Below are 17885 nucleotides of genomic sequence, written 5' to 3' on the forward strand. Positions count from 1 at the left end.
TATATTTTGAACATTTATTGAAGAAGTTAATGCTGAAAGTCAAGGACTTAATCTTTCTCTGCACTTAAACCATATCCTTACTAGGCTGTCTCTTATGATATGTTTGCCATCTTGTCTTTGGATCATTCTTAATAATTTCTTTTCACATGAATAGTTATGTATTCCTTATTTGATATCTGTTGTCTATAATTTAGAGTTACTTCCTTGAGGGCAAATAATCCAATAGCCACACTTCAGTCTTCAGTACCCCCCCCCGGATGTTGAATTCTAGGCCCCCACCCCTGGCATTGCTTCACCAGCTTCACTCTCTGGGCCCAGTTTTCTTACCAGCCAAGCACACCCATCCTATGAGTGTCTGGGGCTTATCTTGCATCAGGGTCCATCAAAGGACCTCAGGGTTCAGTCCCTTCTGGAGAAACTACATTTATGGCCTCAGTCCAATCATGCAATATACTTGTGAAGCAGCAGAATTCCTCTGCTTTGGACCAAGCTCCCTGCTTAAGGCATTGCAACTGAGCCTTGGCCCTCTCCTCTTGGAGTGGGTCTTTGAAGCATTCCCTCAGTGCTGCAAGAACACATCAAAATCTGCCAGTTCCAAGGAATCCATATCAAAAAGATCCACAAACCAATCCACTGGTTCTCTCTCCAGGCAAGTCCCCATGAACTCAGCTTGCATCCATTTTGACAGCCCCACCCTCTATTCTCTCATAAAGGTTGAGACTTACACAATGAAGCAGGAAGACCTCTTGGTGGCCACATCAAGCACGGCCATCAGGTTTCAGGCAATGAGGTGGCAGTAGCAGCTGTGGTGGTTACTCAAGTTGGAGAATGGCAGGCTGTGCTTCCTGGCCTCAGGCAACCATCATCAGTAGGCCCTGTATTTGTTTTCGGACCTTGCCTAGCTCACGTTGCAGCATTGCATTCGCCAGACAAGGGTTCATGGATGGACAAAAGGGCCACCCAACTTGAGCCGCCCATTCTTCAAGGCCTTGCAACTCCCAGTCATAGTTTAAGATATCTTTCTGATGGTGAGTGGTCACATTCCATGCCCACGTCTCTGAAGCACTTCGCTCATATTTCCTTCTAGAGGTGCCCAACATGACACCTCTGGCTCCCACAGTCTTGGTCCCCCAGCTCTATCATTGCCATCAGGCAGCGTCCTGTCAGGTTTAATTTTATTTGGCACTTCATCCTCCCCACCAGACATTGTAAGGCTCATGCAAATGGTATACTCCATAGTAGTAAAAAAAGTGATTTTCAGCAATCTGTCAATGCCCCATCGAATATCTCACAAGCATATGCTTTCATGCAAAAGAAATCTCTTTATTGAAGAAATATATGTATAGGCACAAGGAATCTTCTTGCTGAAACTGAATTACAATTACCTATATAGTCACCCAATATACCTATATGGATGCACACAGTCCCCTCCCCTCATTTCAGATCTTGGTGCAGAAAGGCCAGGTGCAAACAACATCCAGCAACATTACTAAACTCAAAGCCCAGTGAAGCTATACTTGTCCACACAGCATCCCAAGCTACTTACTTCACCTACTCAAGGCCAGGGCAGGAGATAACATGGGAAAGAGTTCTGTGGAATATCACTAGACCACTAATTGGGGTCAGCATAGACAAACCTCCAAACAACACATGATAGGACTTAAAGAACAGGCCATAAAAACAGATGAAAAAAATAAAAACATGGAATCTTGTGAAAAGAATCCTGACAATAGCCCCATTTAGAATTATATTGTTAATCTTCTGCTGATTGTAGGGTTTTTTTAGGATTGGCAGTTGCCTTTGTAAATAAGTTTTTCTTTCCCTTTTGAAAGGTAACCACAACTTCAATAAACAATAATGATAAAAAAATGGTAGTTTATTCTCACAAATGCTTAGAAAGTTTGGTAATCCATTTTTGCCCAACTATTTATTTCTAGCATTTAAGAAAGGCAAATATTGTCCTGCCTTTCTAGTAGTGAGGTAAGCATATACCAGGTCCTAAGCAATCCTTTTAGCTTTAATGTCAAAGTGAAGAGAAACAGCAGTAATAATGCTGCTTCAGCCCACTCAAATGTCTTTTGCCTCCAGGTTGGTCAAACTGGTGAGAGCGAGGAGTGGACCGTCATCCACCAGCTGTCTAATGAGCCAGATGCCCGCTCCATGGAGGTGCCCAGCCTCAATCCCTACACGTACTACAGGTGAGTGCTGCCCAAAATTAGAAGAGTGAAAGAATGTTGATAATGCCCAAACTGTAGCTGAGCTTGCACACACTCATCCAAGTTCTTACATACACTTCCATGATCATGCAGCTTTAGTGTTGTCAGAAAGTAGCCTTTTCTCATTTGACTCTCATGATCAGCAAGATGGCTGTTTTCCTCTAGAAGGATATCAAGTGGGAAAGATGGGTGGCAGAGGTTGCTCTGGGAGAGAATGGCCTGAGAGGCTGGCCTAATAAAGCAACTTTTGCAGGCAAGTGTAGAATTTTAGCTCAAGAAGAAAGTAAGCCCCCACAGCTGATCTGAGGCTAGCATCGATCAATCAGCCATACATACAGACTATTTTAATGTGCCACAAGCACAAAATGAGATGTAGGAATCTGTGCAGGATAGGGTACACGTGGGAAACACTCTGGATTACAATTAAACAAAAAGTGAATCATCTGATGTTTTCTATTTGCCTAAGTCAAAGAAAAGTTGAAATGAGACCCCACAAAATAATAACAATTATGTAAGCAGGGTCCATTCTTTAAAATAACTAGATAGGTTGTAATTTGTCCGAATTCCACCTTTCACTGGATATTAATCAGTGCTCTAGGTAGCTCTCTCTATCACTGCGTTGTTAAAAGTCATGAAGGATGCTTAAGGTCTATAATTTTGACATTTTAAAGTCTTGTCATTTTCTGTCCCTCTGAGTACTAATCAATTTTCTTCCTCTCACCAGCTTCCGCATGCGACAAGTGAACATTGTAGGCACCAGCCCACCTAGTTTGCCTTCCCGCAGGATCCAGACCTTGCAGGCCCCACCTGATGCGTCTCCTGCCAATATTACATTACGCACAGCCAGTGAAACCAGCCTCTGGCTTCGATGGATGGTGAGCAGGGGCAAAAGAAACAAAATAGTTCTATCAGTTGTTTCAGAGGTGTGGTAGGATCCAATAAATAATAAAGAAGCAGTGGAGGTTAATCACAGTTTAGGTTAGCCACGCAGGCACTGTTTGCCTGACAGTCCAACGTGGATAAAGAGGCCTACCAAAATAAGAAAAGGATCTAAAGTTCTCAGTTTCTCTTGAGTGTCACAGGTTCCATGGTCTTGGGAACCCCTTAAGAGTGCATAACTTTTACATGATTTGGCATACATTAGGTCCAGTTGGAAAGATAATTTAATTATAAGCACTCCTGAAAGTAATAGATTGCAGGCCAGCAATGATGTCCTCTTTATTTACGCAGCCCTTGCCAGAAACAGGGTACAATGGCAGCCCTGAGTCGGTTGGCTACCGTCTGCGCTATTCACGCTTAGATGGGCGCGGCCGCACACTGGCCCACACTATCCATGACCGTATGGAGCGCGAATTCACCATTGAAGATCTGGAAGAATGGACTGAATATCGTGTGCAGGTGCAAGCCTTCAATGCCATTGGGCCTGGGCCATGGAGTCAGACTGTGGTGGGACGAACACGGGAGTCAGGTACGCTCCCCAACCCAAACTCATCTTTAGACAATCAGGCAGACCCCTAATTACCTGACTGGAACTTTGCATGTAAAGCTCTGGACTTTTCTGTGGGTTTGCACACTACGTGTTAACTGCTGCAGAGGAACTGTTTGATGAAGCACTTCCATTCTTTTTCCACACAGTGCCTTCCTCTGGGCCAACCAATGTCTCTGCCCTGGCTACAACCTCTACCTCCATGTTAGTACGGTGGAATGACATCCCTGAAGCTGACCGGAATGGGCTTGTTCTGGGCTACAAGGTAGATATTGGTAACACTGTCACCCACAGGGTTTTGTACTGCCCAGTATTTTAAGATTACAACAGTTATATTTTACTCACGATGTGAACTGCTGCACTCAATAGGGGGGAAATAAGGGGGAACATTGCTGAGAAATCATGGATGATCTCCAGTGCCAGTTGGACAGAGCTGGATCTCTGGCACCAGTTGGATGGAGGCAAGTCGGCGCTTCTCATGTTATTAGACCTGTCAGCAGTGTGTGACATTGTCAACCACAAGTAGCTTGCCCACTGCCTCGTCGTGGCTGGAGTCTGAGAGACAGCCTTATAGCTTGGCCCTTGTGAGGTTTGCCTGACCTCAACCAGGGCCAGGGCCTTTTCAGTCCTGACCGCGACCCGGTGCAATGAGCTCCCGGAAAACTTAAAGGCCCTTATGGAGCTATCTCAGTTCTACAGGGCCTGCAAGATGGAGTTTTTCTACCAAGCATTTGGTTGCAGCCAGGGCAAGGAAGATGGAACTGCTAGGGACTTGTTCGTTGGTCTTTCTGTCTCTTTCTCTCGCCTACATAATTTCTTCCCCTTCCCTTTTAGGTCATGTATAAGGAAAAAGACTCAGACACAAGGGCCCAGTTCTGGGTGGTGGAGGGCAATGCCTCAAGGAGTGCCCAGCTCACAGGCTTGGGCAAGTATGTCTTGTATGAGATCCGGGTGCTTGCTTTCACTCGCATTGGTGATGGTGTGCCCAGCAATCCGCACATCCTTGAACGTACATTGGATGATGGTAGGTGTCCAGCAACTCATCTTTTGGTTGGCCATGGGTGGGGGGGTTGGTCAGCTGGGGGGTAAGGAAAGTGCTGGAATCAGAGGATCTGTGAAGCAACATCTAAGCCATATAGCGCAATCACTGGCTATGAATGAACTCAATACTATTAAGAGGGCTGCAGTCTCGTTCACTGGAGTACCTTGACCCTGCGTTATTAAAAATTCAGTTTTTAATATCCAAGTGCGCATGCATGAATGTGCTTTGAAAAGTAACAGTAGCAGCCTACAGCAACAGTATCCATTTGCTATTGTCTTCTGAACACTTTCACAAATTTATAAATACACACATTGCTGTGGATGTGCCTAACAATTCCTGTACAAGTGTGTACATAATTGTTATCCTATGTATGTATTCTGTGTTCTTCTGAGTGAGTTCAAGACAAGCTTTTTATTTCTCAGTTACTCTTTTGTAAGCCTTTTTTTAAGTCAATGAGTCCTCTATCCTGTCTCTAATTTATAATGCCCCATGACCGTTTTCAAATTATTTCTGGGAAATGTTTGTATTCATATGTCCATGTCTAGATTCACAGGTCCTGCCCCCCACCCAAGACTTAGGTACTAAGCTTGACCAATGCCGCTTTACAAGTTGTGTTCCTTGACAACATCTTTGGGTTCTGTTTTAATGTGTTCCAGTGCCTGGGCCTCCAGTTGGCATCCTCTTTCCTGAAGTGAGAACAACTTCTGTACGGCTCATCTGGCAACCACCCACTGCTCCTAACGGCATTATTCTGGGTAAGCAAGTAACCCCATACAGACTGTGGGCCAGGGTAGCTCATGCCGCTAAAACTGCTTCTTTTCTCTGTCCACTATTTTAGATGGCACTCAGTGTCACTAGAAGCCTTTTGGGAGGATACAAATGGCCAGTACATGGATATTCATTCCCCAAATTCCATGATCCCATTCGACTGAGATTTGGCATTCCATGGTAGAATGTTGGACTAGGAATGGAAAGTCCAAAATCCAAATCCCCACTTGTTCATCAATCTGGGAGACCACACTATCAGTCTAAAATTGTTGTAAGGGTAAAGGAGGAGGAGGCCCACATAAATGGACCTCTTTGAAGGAAGGGCAGAATAAAAAAACAAACAAATACTTTATGCTGGATTTTCCCTCCTGGCTTGCCTTAAGGATATGGGGCAGTCTCTCTGCCTAGAAGCATTCCCTAACTACATGTTCCAATCTTATTCAGCATACCAGATCACCCACCGTCTGAACACCACCACTGCCAATTCAGCCAGTGTGGAAATACTCAACCCCAGTGCCCGCCAATTTACAGCTACTGGTCTTAGACCGGAGTCCACCTACCTCTTCCGTATCACAGCTCAGACCCGAAAAGGCTGGGGCGAGGCAGCAGAAGCACTGGTGGTCACCACTGAGAAGAGAGGTAGGTGCATCAGGAAGGAACAGAAGTGTTTGGGGAAGGTCAGCCTTATGCCACATTGTCAGTGCATTTCAGTGGAACTTGTAGGAGACTGAGCATCATTTGATAAGTTACAGAGAGTAGCTAAAGGCAGTATAAGTCCAGACTCTTCCATTTTCCAACAGCAAGTGAGAGGGATCAAAATGTTAATCATAAGCTACAAACAAAGCTTTTTGTATTTTATAAACTTTTCTGCACTTTAAGAAGTAAGTTGTGCTGTACACTTTTCTCACTAAATTCAAGTATTTTAATGTGGTGGAGCATTGAAATCTACAACAGAATTGTCTCCCCCTCCCCACACACATACGACACGTTCACTGCAATCTTAAGTGGTGTCATTCATAATTCTTCCACCTTAGGCCCAAAGGAAACAGGGTGCTCCGTGGCATGCACTTTTTGCCTGAAATTCAGGCATCTTGAACACACAAACACAAACACACACACAACCCTTTTAAGCTCTAAGAATGAGTTCCCTCATTTTCCTCCAACTATGTTTCCCAACATAAAGCAAACATAGTGTTACTGTCTTTTTGAAGATTAAAATGCGTAGATTAAAATGCAAAATAGCTCACCTTTTCATTGGGCAGAAGCACCATTTTGATATTGAAAAGCGGAGATTCTTAGGAACCCAGTGGATTTGTGCTTTTCTGATTTATATATTTTATATGGTGAGACAGGATAGGGAAGATAAAGATGTGTGTCCAGATGGAACACAAAGGGATAGTTTTCTCTGTGCACAAGGAAGGCTCCTCTTAAGCTCCATCCTAGGTAATAGTCACATCACTCAGGAATTAGTGGCTTTGCCTGTCTGTTATCCATTTTCACTTTCATGCCCTTTATTTTTAAATTTTATTTACAATTTAATTTATATAATACTCATTCCCTCAAAAGTGGGTGGTTCACAACCCTTGTTACAAACATCACATCATATAATGAAAATGTTTTATGTAAACCGCCCTGAGCCGTATGGGAGGGCGGTATAAAAATCTAATAAATAAATAAATAACCATAAAAACACAGTGAAACACAGTAAAGTTCCACTGGTGTTCCACCTCTTGCCATCACAGCTCAGCCAACCAATAAAGTGTGAACCAAGGGGAGGGGAAGGAGTGCAGGAGAAGAGAGGAAGGACATCCACATGATTCTAAGCTGTCATGGCCTCAACCATAGGCCTAGGCAGGGGTGGCCAAACTGTGGCTCTCCAAATGTTCATGGACTACAGTCCCCATGAGTTCCTGCCAATTGGCCATGCTGGCAGGGGCTCATGGGAATTGTAGTCCATGAACATCTGGAGAGCCACAGTTTGGGCACCGCTGTGGAAGAGTGCCATCTTACAGGCCCTGCAAAACTCCATGCCTCCAGCTGTCAGTAACCTGTGCCTTTTTCACCACCACCCTTCAGACCGTCCCCAACCTCCAAGCAAGCCGGTGGTGCTGCAGGAAGATGTCAAAGCACGGAGCGTCCTGTTATCCTGGGAACCAGGCAGTGATGGGCTCTCCCCAGTCCGTTATTACACTGTGCAAACGCGGGAACTCCCCGATGGGAAATGGGTGCTACATTCTGCCTCGGTCAGCCATAATAACACATCCTTCATCATTAACAGGTGAGCAACAAATCAAGTGGAGGAAGGCTTTCAGGAAGAACTGTTCAGTAGCCCAGTTTTGCCACTGGGTGGACAAGTCTTGAGTGGCTGTTTCAGGGATTGCATTCATCTTCTGCTCTGAAAGATATTCTGTAATCCTTGAATCAATGGGGGATAAAACCTGTCTTTTCCTTCAGGGCTCTGTAATCAGGGCCAGCCATCAGATCACACAGTTCTGTCAAGATGGGTTTTCTGAAGCCCTCTGAAAGAGTTTGCAGGCCTTGGGGAGGGAAATGCTGAGAATTCGGTGTATCAAGCAGAGGGTAGTAGGAAGGTTGCATCCTGGAAGGTCTGACCAAGGCTAAGTTAAGTATCATGAATTCACCTTGCAGGCTGAAGCCCTTCACCACCTATAAATTCCGGGTCAAAGCAACCAACGACATTGGCGATAGCGAGTACAGTGAAGAGTCAGAATCACTCACCACACTTCAGGCTGGTAAGTGGACACATTGAATCATGGGCCACTTCAGAAGGAGATCCCACCTTTCTTCCTTCTCTCTTTATAGTAATAGAGACAGTCGTACTTTGTGAACGACGCTGTTGAGCAGCTGAAGCGATTGCAATGTGCATGGCTGGCATGATCACTTCTTCCAGCCCTCTCATTGCTACCCAATCCTGTGTTTAGGCCAAACAGAGGAAGTGCAGGAAGGAGTGTGCATCACCCCTAGCCCCTCCTCCATAAACTCACTCACTTCACACTGAGCCAGAGAATCTTCCTCTGCTCTGCCCTTGATCTATCCCTGTAGTCTTGCAGGAGGGGCCAATGTCTTCCTTTGTTGTGCTTTTCCTACAGTGACATTCTATTAAACTGGAAAAGTTGGGATGGCCATTAAGGCTTAGTGTTGGGAACTGCACAACCAATCCAGCCACCTTTTCTGCTGATGAAAGAGGAAGAAGGGCAAAAAAAGATTAAGCTGGGAAACATGGAATTTGCCTTATGGGATGGCAACTATTGTAAGGAAGAGAACTGGAAAGGGTGAAAAGGCCAGCTGGTTCCAAACCTGTTCCAACTTATCATAGAATCATAGAATCATAGAGTTGGAAGGGGCCATACAGGCCATCTAGTCCAACCCCCTGCTCAACGCAGGATTAGCCCTAAGCATCCTAAAGCATCCAAGAAAAGTGTGTATCCAACCTTTTGGACTTGAAGACTTCCAGTGAGGGGGAGCTCACCACCTCCTTAGGCAGCCTATTCCACTGCTGAACTACTCTGACTGTGAAAAACTTTTTCCTTATATCTAGCCTATATCGTTGTACTTGAAGTTTAAACCCATTACTGCGTGTCCTCTCCTCTGCAGCCAGCAGAAACAGCATCCTGCCCTCCTCCAAGTGACAACCTTTCAAATACTTAAAGAGGGCTATCATGTCCCCTCTCAACCTCCTTTTCTCCAGGCTGAACATTCCCAATTCCCTCAACCTATCTTCATAGGGCTTGGTCCCTTGGCCCCAGATCATCTTCGTCGCTCTCCTCTGTACCCTTTCAATTTTATCTATGTCCTTCTTGAAGTGAGGCCTCCAGAACTGCACACAGTACTCCAGGTGTGGTCTGACCAGTGCCGTATACAATGGGACTATGACATCTCGTGATTTTGATGTGATGCCTCTGTTGATACAGCCCAAAATGGCATTTGCCTTTTTTACCGCTGCATCACACTGCCTGCTCATGTTTAGTTTACAATCCACAAGTACCCCAAGGTCTCGTTCACACACAGTGCTACCTAGAAGCGTATCCCCCATCCAGTAGGCATGCTTTTCATTTTTCTGACCCAGATGCAGAACTTTACACTTATCTTTATTAAATTGCATCTTGTTCTCATTTGCCCATTTTTCCATTGTGTTCAGATCTCGTTGAACTCTGTCTCTTCCGGAGTATTTGCCAGTCCTCCCAATTTGGTGTCATCTGCAAACTTGATGAGTAGTCCCTCCACCCCCTCATCTAGATCATTAATAAATATGTTAAAAAGTACCGGGCCGAGCACCGAGCCCTGAGGTACCCCGCTACTCACCTCTCTCCAGTCTGATGAAACACCATTGACAACAACTCTTTGAGTGCGGTTCTCTAACCAATTCCCTATTCACCTAACTATCTGAAAATCCAGATTGCAGTCCTTCAGCTTATCCATCAGAACATCATGGAGAACCTTGTCAAAAGCTTTACTAAAATCCAAGTAAATGACATCAACCGAATTTCCACGATCCAGCAAACCTGTTACTTGGTCAAAAAAATAAACTAGGTTGGTCTGGCAGGACCTGTTGGAGACAAATCCATGCTGACTTTCTTGGATCACCAAATTGTCCTCCAGATGTTTGCAGATCGCTCCCTTTAATATCTGCTCCATTATCTTCCCCACAACAGAGGTCAGACTCACTGGTCTGTAGTTTCCTGGGTCATCCTTCCTCCCTTTTTTGAAGATCAGAATAACGTTTGCTCTTTTCCAGTCCTCCGGGACATCTCCAGTCCTTAAAGAGGTTCCGAAGATGATGGACAAGGGCTGTGCAAGTTCTCTGGAAAGTTCTTTGAGTTCTCTCGGGTGCATTTCATCTGGACCAGGGGATTTGAACTCATCCAGTGCAGCTAAATGCCTCTCGACAACCTCTCTATCCATGTTAACCTGCCACCCAGACACTATCCTTTGGCTACAGCCATCTCTAGATGTGCCTAAACACTTTGACCTGTGGGGAAAAACTGATGTAAAATAGGCACTAAGCCTTTCTGCTTTCTCCGCATCTTTCGTTAGAGTTTGTCCATCTGCACCCAACAGTGGGCCTATTGCCTCCTTGACTTTACGTTTGCTCCTCACATAACTGAAAAATCTTTTCTTGTTACAATGGGCTTCCCTGGCCAATCTTAGCTCACTCTCAGCTTTGGCCTTTCTGATGATTGATCTACAGTGCCTAGTAACCTGTAGGTACTCTTCTTTAGAGCTCTGTCCTTCCCTCCATTTCCTGAACATTTTCCTTTTCTTTCTTAGTTCCTCTTGAAGTTCTCTGTTCATCCAAATAGGCTTCTTAGAGCTCCTGCAGTGTTTTCGTATTTCTGGAATAGTCATTGATTGAGCATGCAATAGCTCTTGTTTGAGTAGCGCCCATCCTTCACATGCTCCCTTCCCTTCCAGCATTCTCGTCCATGGTATGACACTCATCATGTCTCTGAGTTTATTAAAGTTTGCCCTACGAAAATCCAACATCCGCGTCTGGCTACAAGCTTCCTTGGCTCCCCATCTCAAAAGGAATTCTATGAGGACATGGTCACTTCCCCCTAGGGTCCCCACCTCCTTCACCTCATCCACCAACTCTTGCCTGTTGGTCAATATTAAGTCCAATATGGCTGAACCTCTTGTGGGTTCATCTTGTGGGTTCATTATGTTCCACATGAGATGAAATGTAGGTTATATCAGCCTCTCCAAAAATCCTAGGATAGGAATAAAAAAGTCTCTATAAGAACAATGTAAGCACTTCTTCCCAATGTACAATTTAAAAGGCCAATGGAATGCAGCCTGACAAAGGAACACAGACCACAACACTCATTCCCAGCAAAGGGGTCCTGAAAGAATAAAGCCTTATAAGCTATGGGTAACCCTGGTATCAAAGTGTTCCGGCAAGCTATTCTGTAAAATAGGAGTGATGATTTTAAAAGATCAAGTCCCAGCTGCTATGGAATATGTGATGCAAGTTGAAAGGGCAGCCAAGAGGAAATACTGCGGGAACCACAAACGATACACAGGCAGAACAGAAGACAATAGAAGGTGAATCTATAAGGAAATTAAAGGTTAATAAGAGAAATGGAAGACAAAAACAGGAAACAGAAATGGGAGTAATAGAGACAGTGATCAAGGTAATCCACAACTTCCTATAAACTGCAAAATGGTAATAAGTTTTCTTTCACACTGAGTGTGAAACACTCAGTGGCCATTTGAAGCTGTAGAAGTCTCCATAGCCTGCTGTTGCCACCAGTGTCACATAGGTACAGTGGTCTGGATCTTCCTGAGTTTTACTAATCTTTCTCCCACCCCTCACTGCAGCCCCAGAGGAAGCTCCCACCATCTTGTCTGTGACACCACATACCACCACATCAGTGCTGATCCGTTGGCAGGTAGGCTAATACTCTCTTTATTTCTCTTAGACAACCCCCCTCCCCCCATTGGCATTTTGGTTAGTTTTGAAAAAAGGCAATGAAACTTTAACCAAGGATGAGCCCCCATGATTTCTCTGGTAGCTTCTTTTGCTGCTGCTGCTAATGCTGAGGCAATTGCAGTAGCAACCAAGTATCCACCCAGAAATTTCCCCCTCATGTTCCTTGTGTTAGCTCTCAGTGGCCACAACCCCCCACCCAGTCTCCAGAGGGAGTTTTCAGGGTGTCTAAAACCTGAAAATAGCAAGATCACGATTAATTTTCAATGATTCGTTGCAACAGTGTACTAAGAGAAGGGTGCTGATGGGGACAGGAGTTGGGGGGGAAAAGTGTTTCTTCCCATCCACACCATGTGCTAAGGATGCTTTGACTGCAGCAAGTTTCTAAAGAGATCGTATCAAATCATAGCAAAGTGTGTGTGTGGGGGGGGGGGGGGGTCCTCACTTCCATTTCTTGAATGGGCCATGAAAGTGGGATTCAGAAAGTGTTAGAAGGCAGGAGTAAGCCTTCTGGCTTAATGAGGGTTTGACAAAAGACAGCGGCATGTGCTGGTTGTGCTCTAAAGAGGAAAGGGCGTTTCACATATGAGGCCCTCATTGCTTATCTGATTCCCTTTGCCTAGGCTCCATCAGAAGACAAAATTAATGGCATCTTGCTAGGTTTCCGCATCCGCTATCGGGAGCTGACCTATGAAGGGGTGCGGGGCTTCACCGCACGCAGCATTGGCAATCCCAGCGCAAAATGGACAGAACTGACCTGTGAGTGTGTAGCAAGGGGTGCAGAAACTGGGGAAGGGGGGCAAAGAGAATCAGTACCCAGCAGCCTCCCGGTAAGATTCCGGTGTGTTCTCAGGGAATTCTACAGCAACAGTCCATCACGGCCTTCAATCCTGAGCAACAAACCTCCATTAACAAGCCCTGATAATTGCTTACACATCTGCACCAAGAGCTCCCAGAAATTCATACAGTAGCAAAGTGTCCAGTACTAATAAACTGGTACTGCAAATATTCACAAGCTATTCTGCAGTAACAAAAGTACTGCTGCAGCAAATACTTGGATAAATTGTCACGGGAAGTGTGGATCCTGGTAGGCAGTAGGCAAGGGTCCCATCCTATCAGTTTTATTTTCTGAAGATCGGGGAGGGCTTCCTTTCCTTTTGAACTGCAAGGGCTAGTGCCTTAAGGACCGTTGAACACTGTGAAGGTGGAGTCCAGGTCATGACATGTGACGCCCACTGTTGATTCTGGGTAGCTGTGTTTGTCTTGTGTTGTAGCTCTGGATTTTACTTCTCCCCTCGGTATTTGTTTCCTTTCCCAGTACTTCCTTGGAGACTCCTCAGTGTTCTTTTGCCGTGGCTGTGAGTTCCTCTCCTAATTGTTTTGCTCCTCCCTGATGACATCTCTTAGTCCTGCTTGCATTGTCGAAATGTTTCTTTACATGTGGCTAACCTGCACTGACTGCTTTTCCCTTCTGACCACCTGCCATCCCACAGCAATGTACGCCATGCGGAACCTGACTGAGGCCTCCCTCACGCAGTACGAACTGGACAGTAAGTGGGTGCTTGGTCTCTTCTCTGGACATTTGTCTGTCTGCTTGTGTTGCTGGTCTCTCTTCGAATCTAGTCACATAGCTGCAGTTGGGGAACAACTCCTTCCTGGATTAGACTCTCAGCTTCCCAAGACTGTGACAGCTCCCATGTAAAAGGACATTGGCTTCTGCTGCCAGTGAAAAATACCAACATTGGCAGATTCTGCAAGAATTTTTTGGGATGCAAAATTTATACAGTTCTATATCAGTGAATATAACAGAATCAGGTTGTAGTAAAAAAAAATAATGGTGTTTTTTCATTCATTCATTTATTTGTTCCTGTCAAGTCACAGCTGACTCATGGCAACCCTATGGGATTTTCAAGGCACAAGATGCCATTGCCTGCCTCGGTGTCACAACCCTAGTATTCTCTAGAAATCTCCCTATCCAAGTAACTGACCAGGGCTGATCCTGGTTAGTTATGAGATCTGATGATATCAGGCTAATTTTCAGGTTATTGTAACTACAAAAGGAGACAATGAGAGAACAATAGCGGGGGGGGGGGATAAAGTCAAGAGAATAAGGACTAAGTACAAGGAGAAGATGAGAAAAGTCTCCCTCTGGATACTAAAAGCCCTCATCTGACTCAGTCTTAAGTTGAATACTCCCTTCATCTTGATAAGCTTTCGTTCCCAATCATGAGGGTTTTGAAATTGCTTTTGTAAAGAACTGACACCTGGCAGCTGCATGTCAAAGTTGGCTTTTGACGTGCACTGTTCTTACCATGCAACAAAGTAGTTTCCTTCTGTTGCTCTGTCCCCACCCTGGCATCATCTCCTATCTTTGAAGGGCTGTGCAGAAGAAGGGGAAGAGAGGGGAGAATCAAGCAGGGATAGATGGGAAAGGAGGGGAATGAAAAGAGGGAGGCCTGGAATGTGCATGTCACTGCTCTTGGTTGCAGCCCAGGGGTAAAGAGGTCTGTGTGGTTATTTCAAATCACATCCTTTCTGCCCCTCAAGCAAGGGGCTAGTGGCATAAACATAGTGCAGCATGAGAAAACAGGAGCTGGGTAAGGTTTAGCGAGCAGACGAGAACTTCCTTTAGCTCCACTCTCTGCCTCTCGCCGCCTCTGCAGATCTCAACAAACACCATCGCTATGAGATCCGAATGAGCGTCTACAATGCTGTGGGTGAGGGGCCCACCAGCTCGCCCCAGGAAGTCTTTGTTGGAGAGGCTGGTAAGTCAAAGGCCTCCTTTGAGGCATCCCTTTCTCCCACGTCTCTATGGGGCTTTCTGCTCTCAAAGCCAAAGACTCCCCAAGCCCAGAGCAGGTCCATGGAGTGTTCGGAGACAGCCAGTTGGTTCAAAGCAGACCAGTTCTTGCATCTCCACTCTCCTTCAAGAGTAGAATTCCTTGGATGTTCTCATTACTGTTCCATTTGTCCCCTCTAGTACCCACCGCTGCACCACAGAATGTTGTCATTCAAAGTGCCACTGCTACCCAGCTTGACATCGCATGGGATCCCCCACCTCCTGAGGCCCAGAACGGAGACATCCAAGGCTATAAGGTATCAGGCAGTGAGGAGAATGATCGGGGCTCTGGATGGAGGCTGATTCTGGACATAAGGCTCAAACTCCTCTGCCCTGCTGAGAATGGGGGCTGCTGCATCTCCTGGCACCCTCACAGAACCACATTGCAATAGCAGGTTCCGGAGAGATCTCATACAAGATCTCTAAATATATTTTTAAAAGTATTACTATTTATGCATGCAAGCTTGTTAGGAACAGCAATGGAGAACTGTACAGTGGTGGGCTGGCTGGTTTCAGGGGTCTTACAACATTCCAGAGTGCCCCTTTTAAAGCCAGAATAGATTATGTCTCGGTCCCTTTCTAACGGCAATTACGGCAGTTGCCGTATATGTACTGGTGAGGTGAACAAATAAGAAGTAATCCCTTTCTCCTCCCAAAAGGTGCAGTTCCACACACTGCCAGCAAGTGACAGCACTGAGCTTCAGACTGCATTTTGATATTTTGTGTGAGCAGTTATGCTTAGGATGCTTAGCACTTTGTATTAGCACTTTGAAACCTTACATTTTGGGGAGTTATGCAAAGCATTTTATGAATGCCTGGTTGTCTGTAATGCATGTCCATGGCACATGCATCTGTCCAGCCATGTGTATTTTAAGCACTCTCCAAGGAACTGGGATGGGCTCCAATACCTTGCTTATGTGTCCTTGAGGAGCCAAATCGCATTTTCAACCATATGATATGCAGCTTGACTTCAAGGCAGCTTCTGTGTTTCATTCCTGTAGAATACTCCCTTGCAAGAGGCAACATTGGTCTACCTCTGTGTTGTGGCAATTAGCAACAGGCCCAGCGATGACATAGTGAAGCTGAAAGTAGTCCCTTGCCAAACCCCACTCAGCCACTCTTTGGTTTGGCTTGAGACACCCAATCAGTGACCCTGCAAGCCAGCAGAACTGCAGTTTTGGAAAGTTACTCTTCTGTTTCCTAAGAAACGACAAGGGTGCCAGGAAGTGTTGCCATGGAACCTGCTTGTTGCCATCTTCTGGCGCCTTGACTTCATGGCTTGGTGGAATGGTTGAGCATCTCTGTCTAAGTTTGGATAGTGCCCAAGAGTGACTTCAGAAAGACACTGTTCGGCACTCAATTCTTCATTCATTCCCAAGAGCCAAAAATGCCTGACTAATGCTGTATTGCTGAGGTCAGGGGTGAAGATACCCTAATCCTCCCCTGCCCCTGCAGAGGAATGAACTTCCTTCCCGTATTAAGTTCCTTCAAGAGAAATCTGTGAGGTGCTTATCTGAGATCCTTTAGGAATGTAAACAACAACAGCAACAACTTTATAACCCACACTTCCCATTTGTGACAACAAAAGATATACAAAATCATAGACTTTACCTAATTAAAACAGTTATTATATAAATTCAAGTTAAAATTATATTCTTAAATATCATGTCCTAAAGGCATCGGGGGGCAGGGGGGACTCATTTATATTAGGCAGATTGATATCTTGTGGGTGGGATTCTTAAGTAGACAGGGCAATATTTTAACTTGAATCACAGAAGTCTAGTCTGGAGGTGACTATTGCATGAATCAAGGTAGCTAGGTTGGATGTTGAGAGATACAGGACAAGTTATCATGCCTGATGAAGGTGGTAGGATGCCTGGCAGATTACCTTTCTGACCTGGGCCTCCATTGACAGGGAGTCATCCAGAATCACACCCAGGCTTCTGATGGTGATCATGGGTGTTACAGACCTCATCAAGAGTCAGGAATTGCACTCTGGATTTAACTTCAGACACCTCTTGAGCCCGTCCACCATGGCCTCTAGACACTTGGCCAAGGAGTGTGGGGGTGTTAATGGATGGCCATCCATCAACAGCAGTAGTTGGGTATCATCAACATACTGGTGACAACCCAACCCGAAATCACAGATCAGCTGGGCACAGGGGCACATATAGATGTTAAATAACATTGAGAATAGCTCTGCAGGACTCCCTTTAAGTATCTGAAAGATTGTCACTTGGAAGAGGTCAGGGAGTGGTTCCTGTTGGTAGCAGGGGATAGGGCCCTCAGTAATAGGTTTAAATTACATGTAGAATAATACCAAGTAGATATTTTTTTGGGGGGGGATTCACAGTCAGAGTAGTTCAGCAGTGGAATTGTGCCTAAGTGGGTGGTGAGCTCCCCCTCACTGTCAGTCTTCAAACAGCAGTGGCTGTACAGATACTTCTCCTGGATGCTTTAGGCTGATCCTGCATGGAGTAGGGGGTTGGATTAGATAGCCTATATGACCTCTTCCCACTCTAAGATTCTATTATTCTATTAGAAATAGTTATTGCTTATTATATCTCAATTAAGTTCTACTTTATTTGGTTTCAAAAACAGGGTACTTCTATTTGGGTCATGCTACTATCACCATTTAGCTAACTTTAAACCATGGTTCAATTAATCAGATATGGAGCAAATAAAATATTTAATCGGTTGATCAGGCAGATGCAGTTTATTAGCCTATCATTGTTGTTGTTCTTATGTGCGAAGTCATGTCTGACCCATCGCGACCCCATGGACAATGATCCTCCAGGCCTTCCTGTCCTCTACCATTCCCCGGAGTCCATTTAAGTTTGCACCTACTGCTTCAGTGACTCCATCCAGCCACCTCATTCTCTGTCGTCCCCTTCTTCTTTTGCCCTCGATCGCTCCCAGCATTAGGCTCTTCTCCAGGGAGTCCTTCCTTCTCATGAGGTGGCCAAAATATTTGAGTTTCATCTTCATAGCCTATCATAACTGTTCCCATTACTGCTCTCTGCTTACGAGTTACCAGCAGCACTGTGAGCCAAGATGTTGAAGCATCCATATATATAGACTGGGGT

General features: G+C 45.2%; 1 protein-coding gene across 2 annotated transcripts in view; it reads left to right on the top strand.

Moving 5' to 3' along the window:
- SDK2 (sidekick cell adhesion molecule 2) overlaps positions 1-17885 on the top strand; it is a 404613-nt gene that overhangs the window by 352742 nt on the left and 33986 nt on the right. For both annotated transcript variants that reach the window (XM_077328296.1, XM_077328297.1), the window contains 14 exons: positions 2089-2198; positions 2941-3091; positions 3447-3684; positions 3852-3967; positions 4537-4726; positions 5401-5499; positions 5957-6151; positions 7589-7790; positions 8162-8265; positions 11852-11922; positions 12584-12719; positions 13454-13510; positions 14624-14725; positions 14941-15056. In XM_077328296.1, coding sequence (XP_077184411.1) covers positions 2089-2198; positions 2941-3091; positions 3447-3684; positions 3852-3967; positions 4537-4726; positions 5401-5499; positions 5957-6151; positions 7589-7790; positions 8162-8265; positions 11852-11922; positions 12584-12719; positions 13454-13510; positions 14624-14725; positions 14941-15056 — 1887 coding nt within the window. The remainder of the gene's footprint in view (positions 1-2088; positions 2199-2940; positions 3092-3446; positions 3685-3851; positions 3968-4536; positions 4727-5400; positions 5500-5956; positions 6152-7588; positions 7791-8161; positions 8266-11851; positions 11923-12583; positions 12720-13453; positions 13511-14623; positions 14726-14940; positions 15057-17885) is intronic.

This window comes from Paroedura picta, chromosome 3, assembly GCF_049243985.1.
Source record: "Paroedura picta isolate Pp20150507F chromosome 3, Ppicta_v3.0, whole genome shotgun sequence".
In the NCBI taxonomy this organism is placed as follows: Eukaryota; Metazoa; Chordata; class Lepidosauria; order Squamata; family Gekkonidae; genus Paroedura; species Paroedura picta.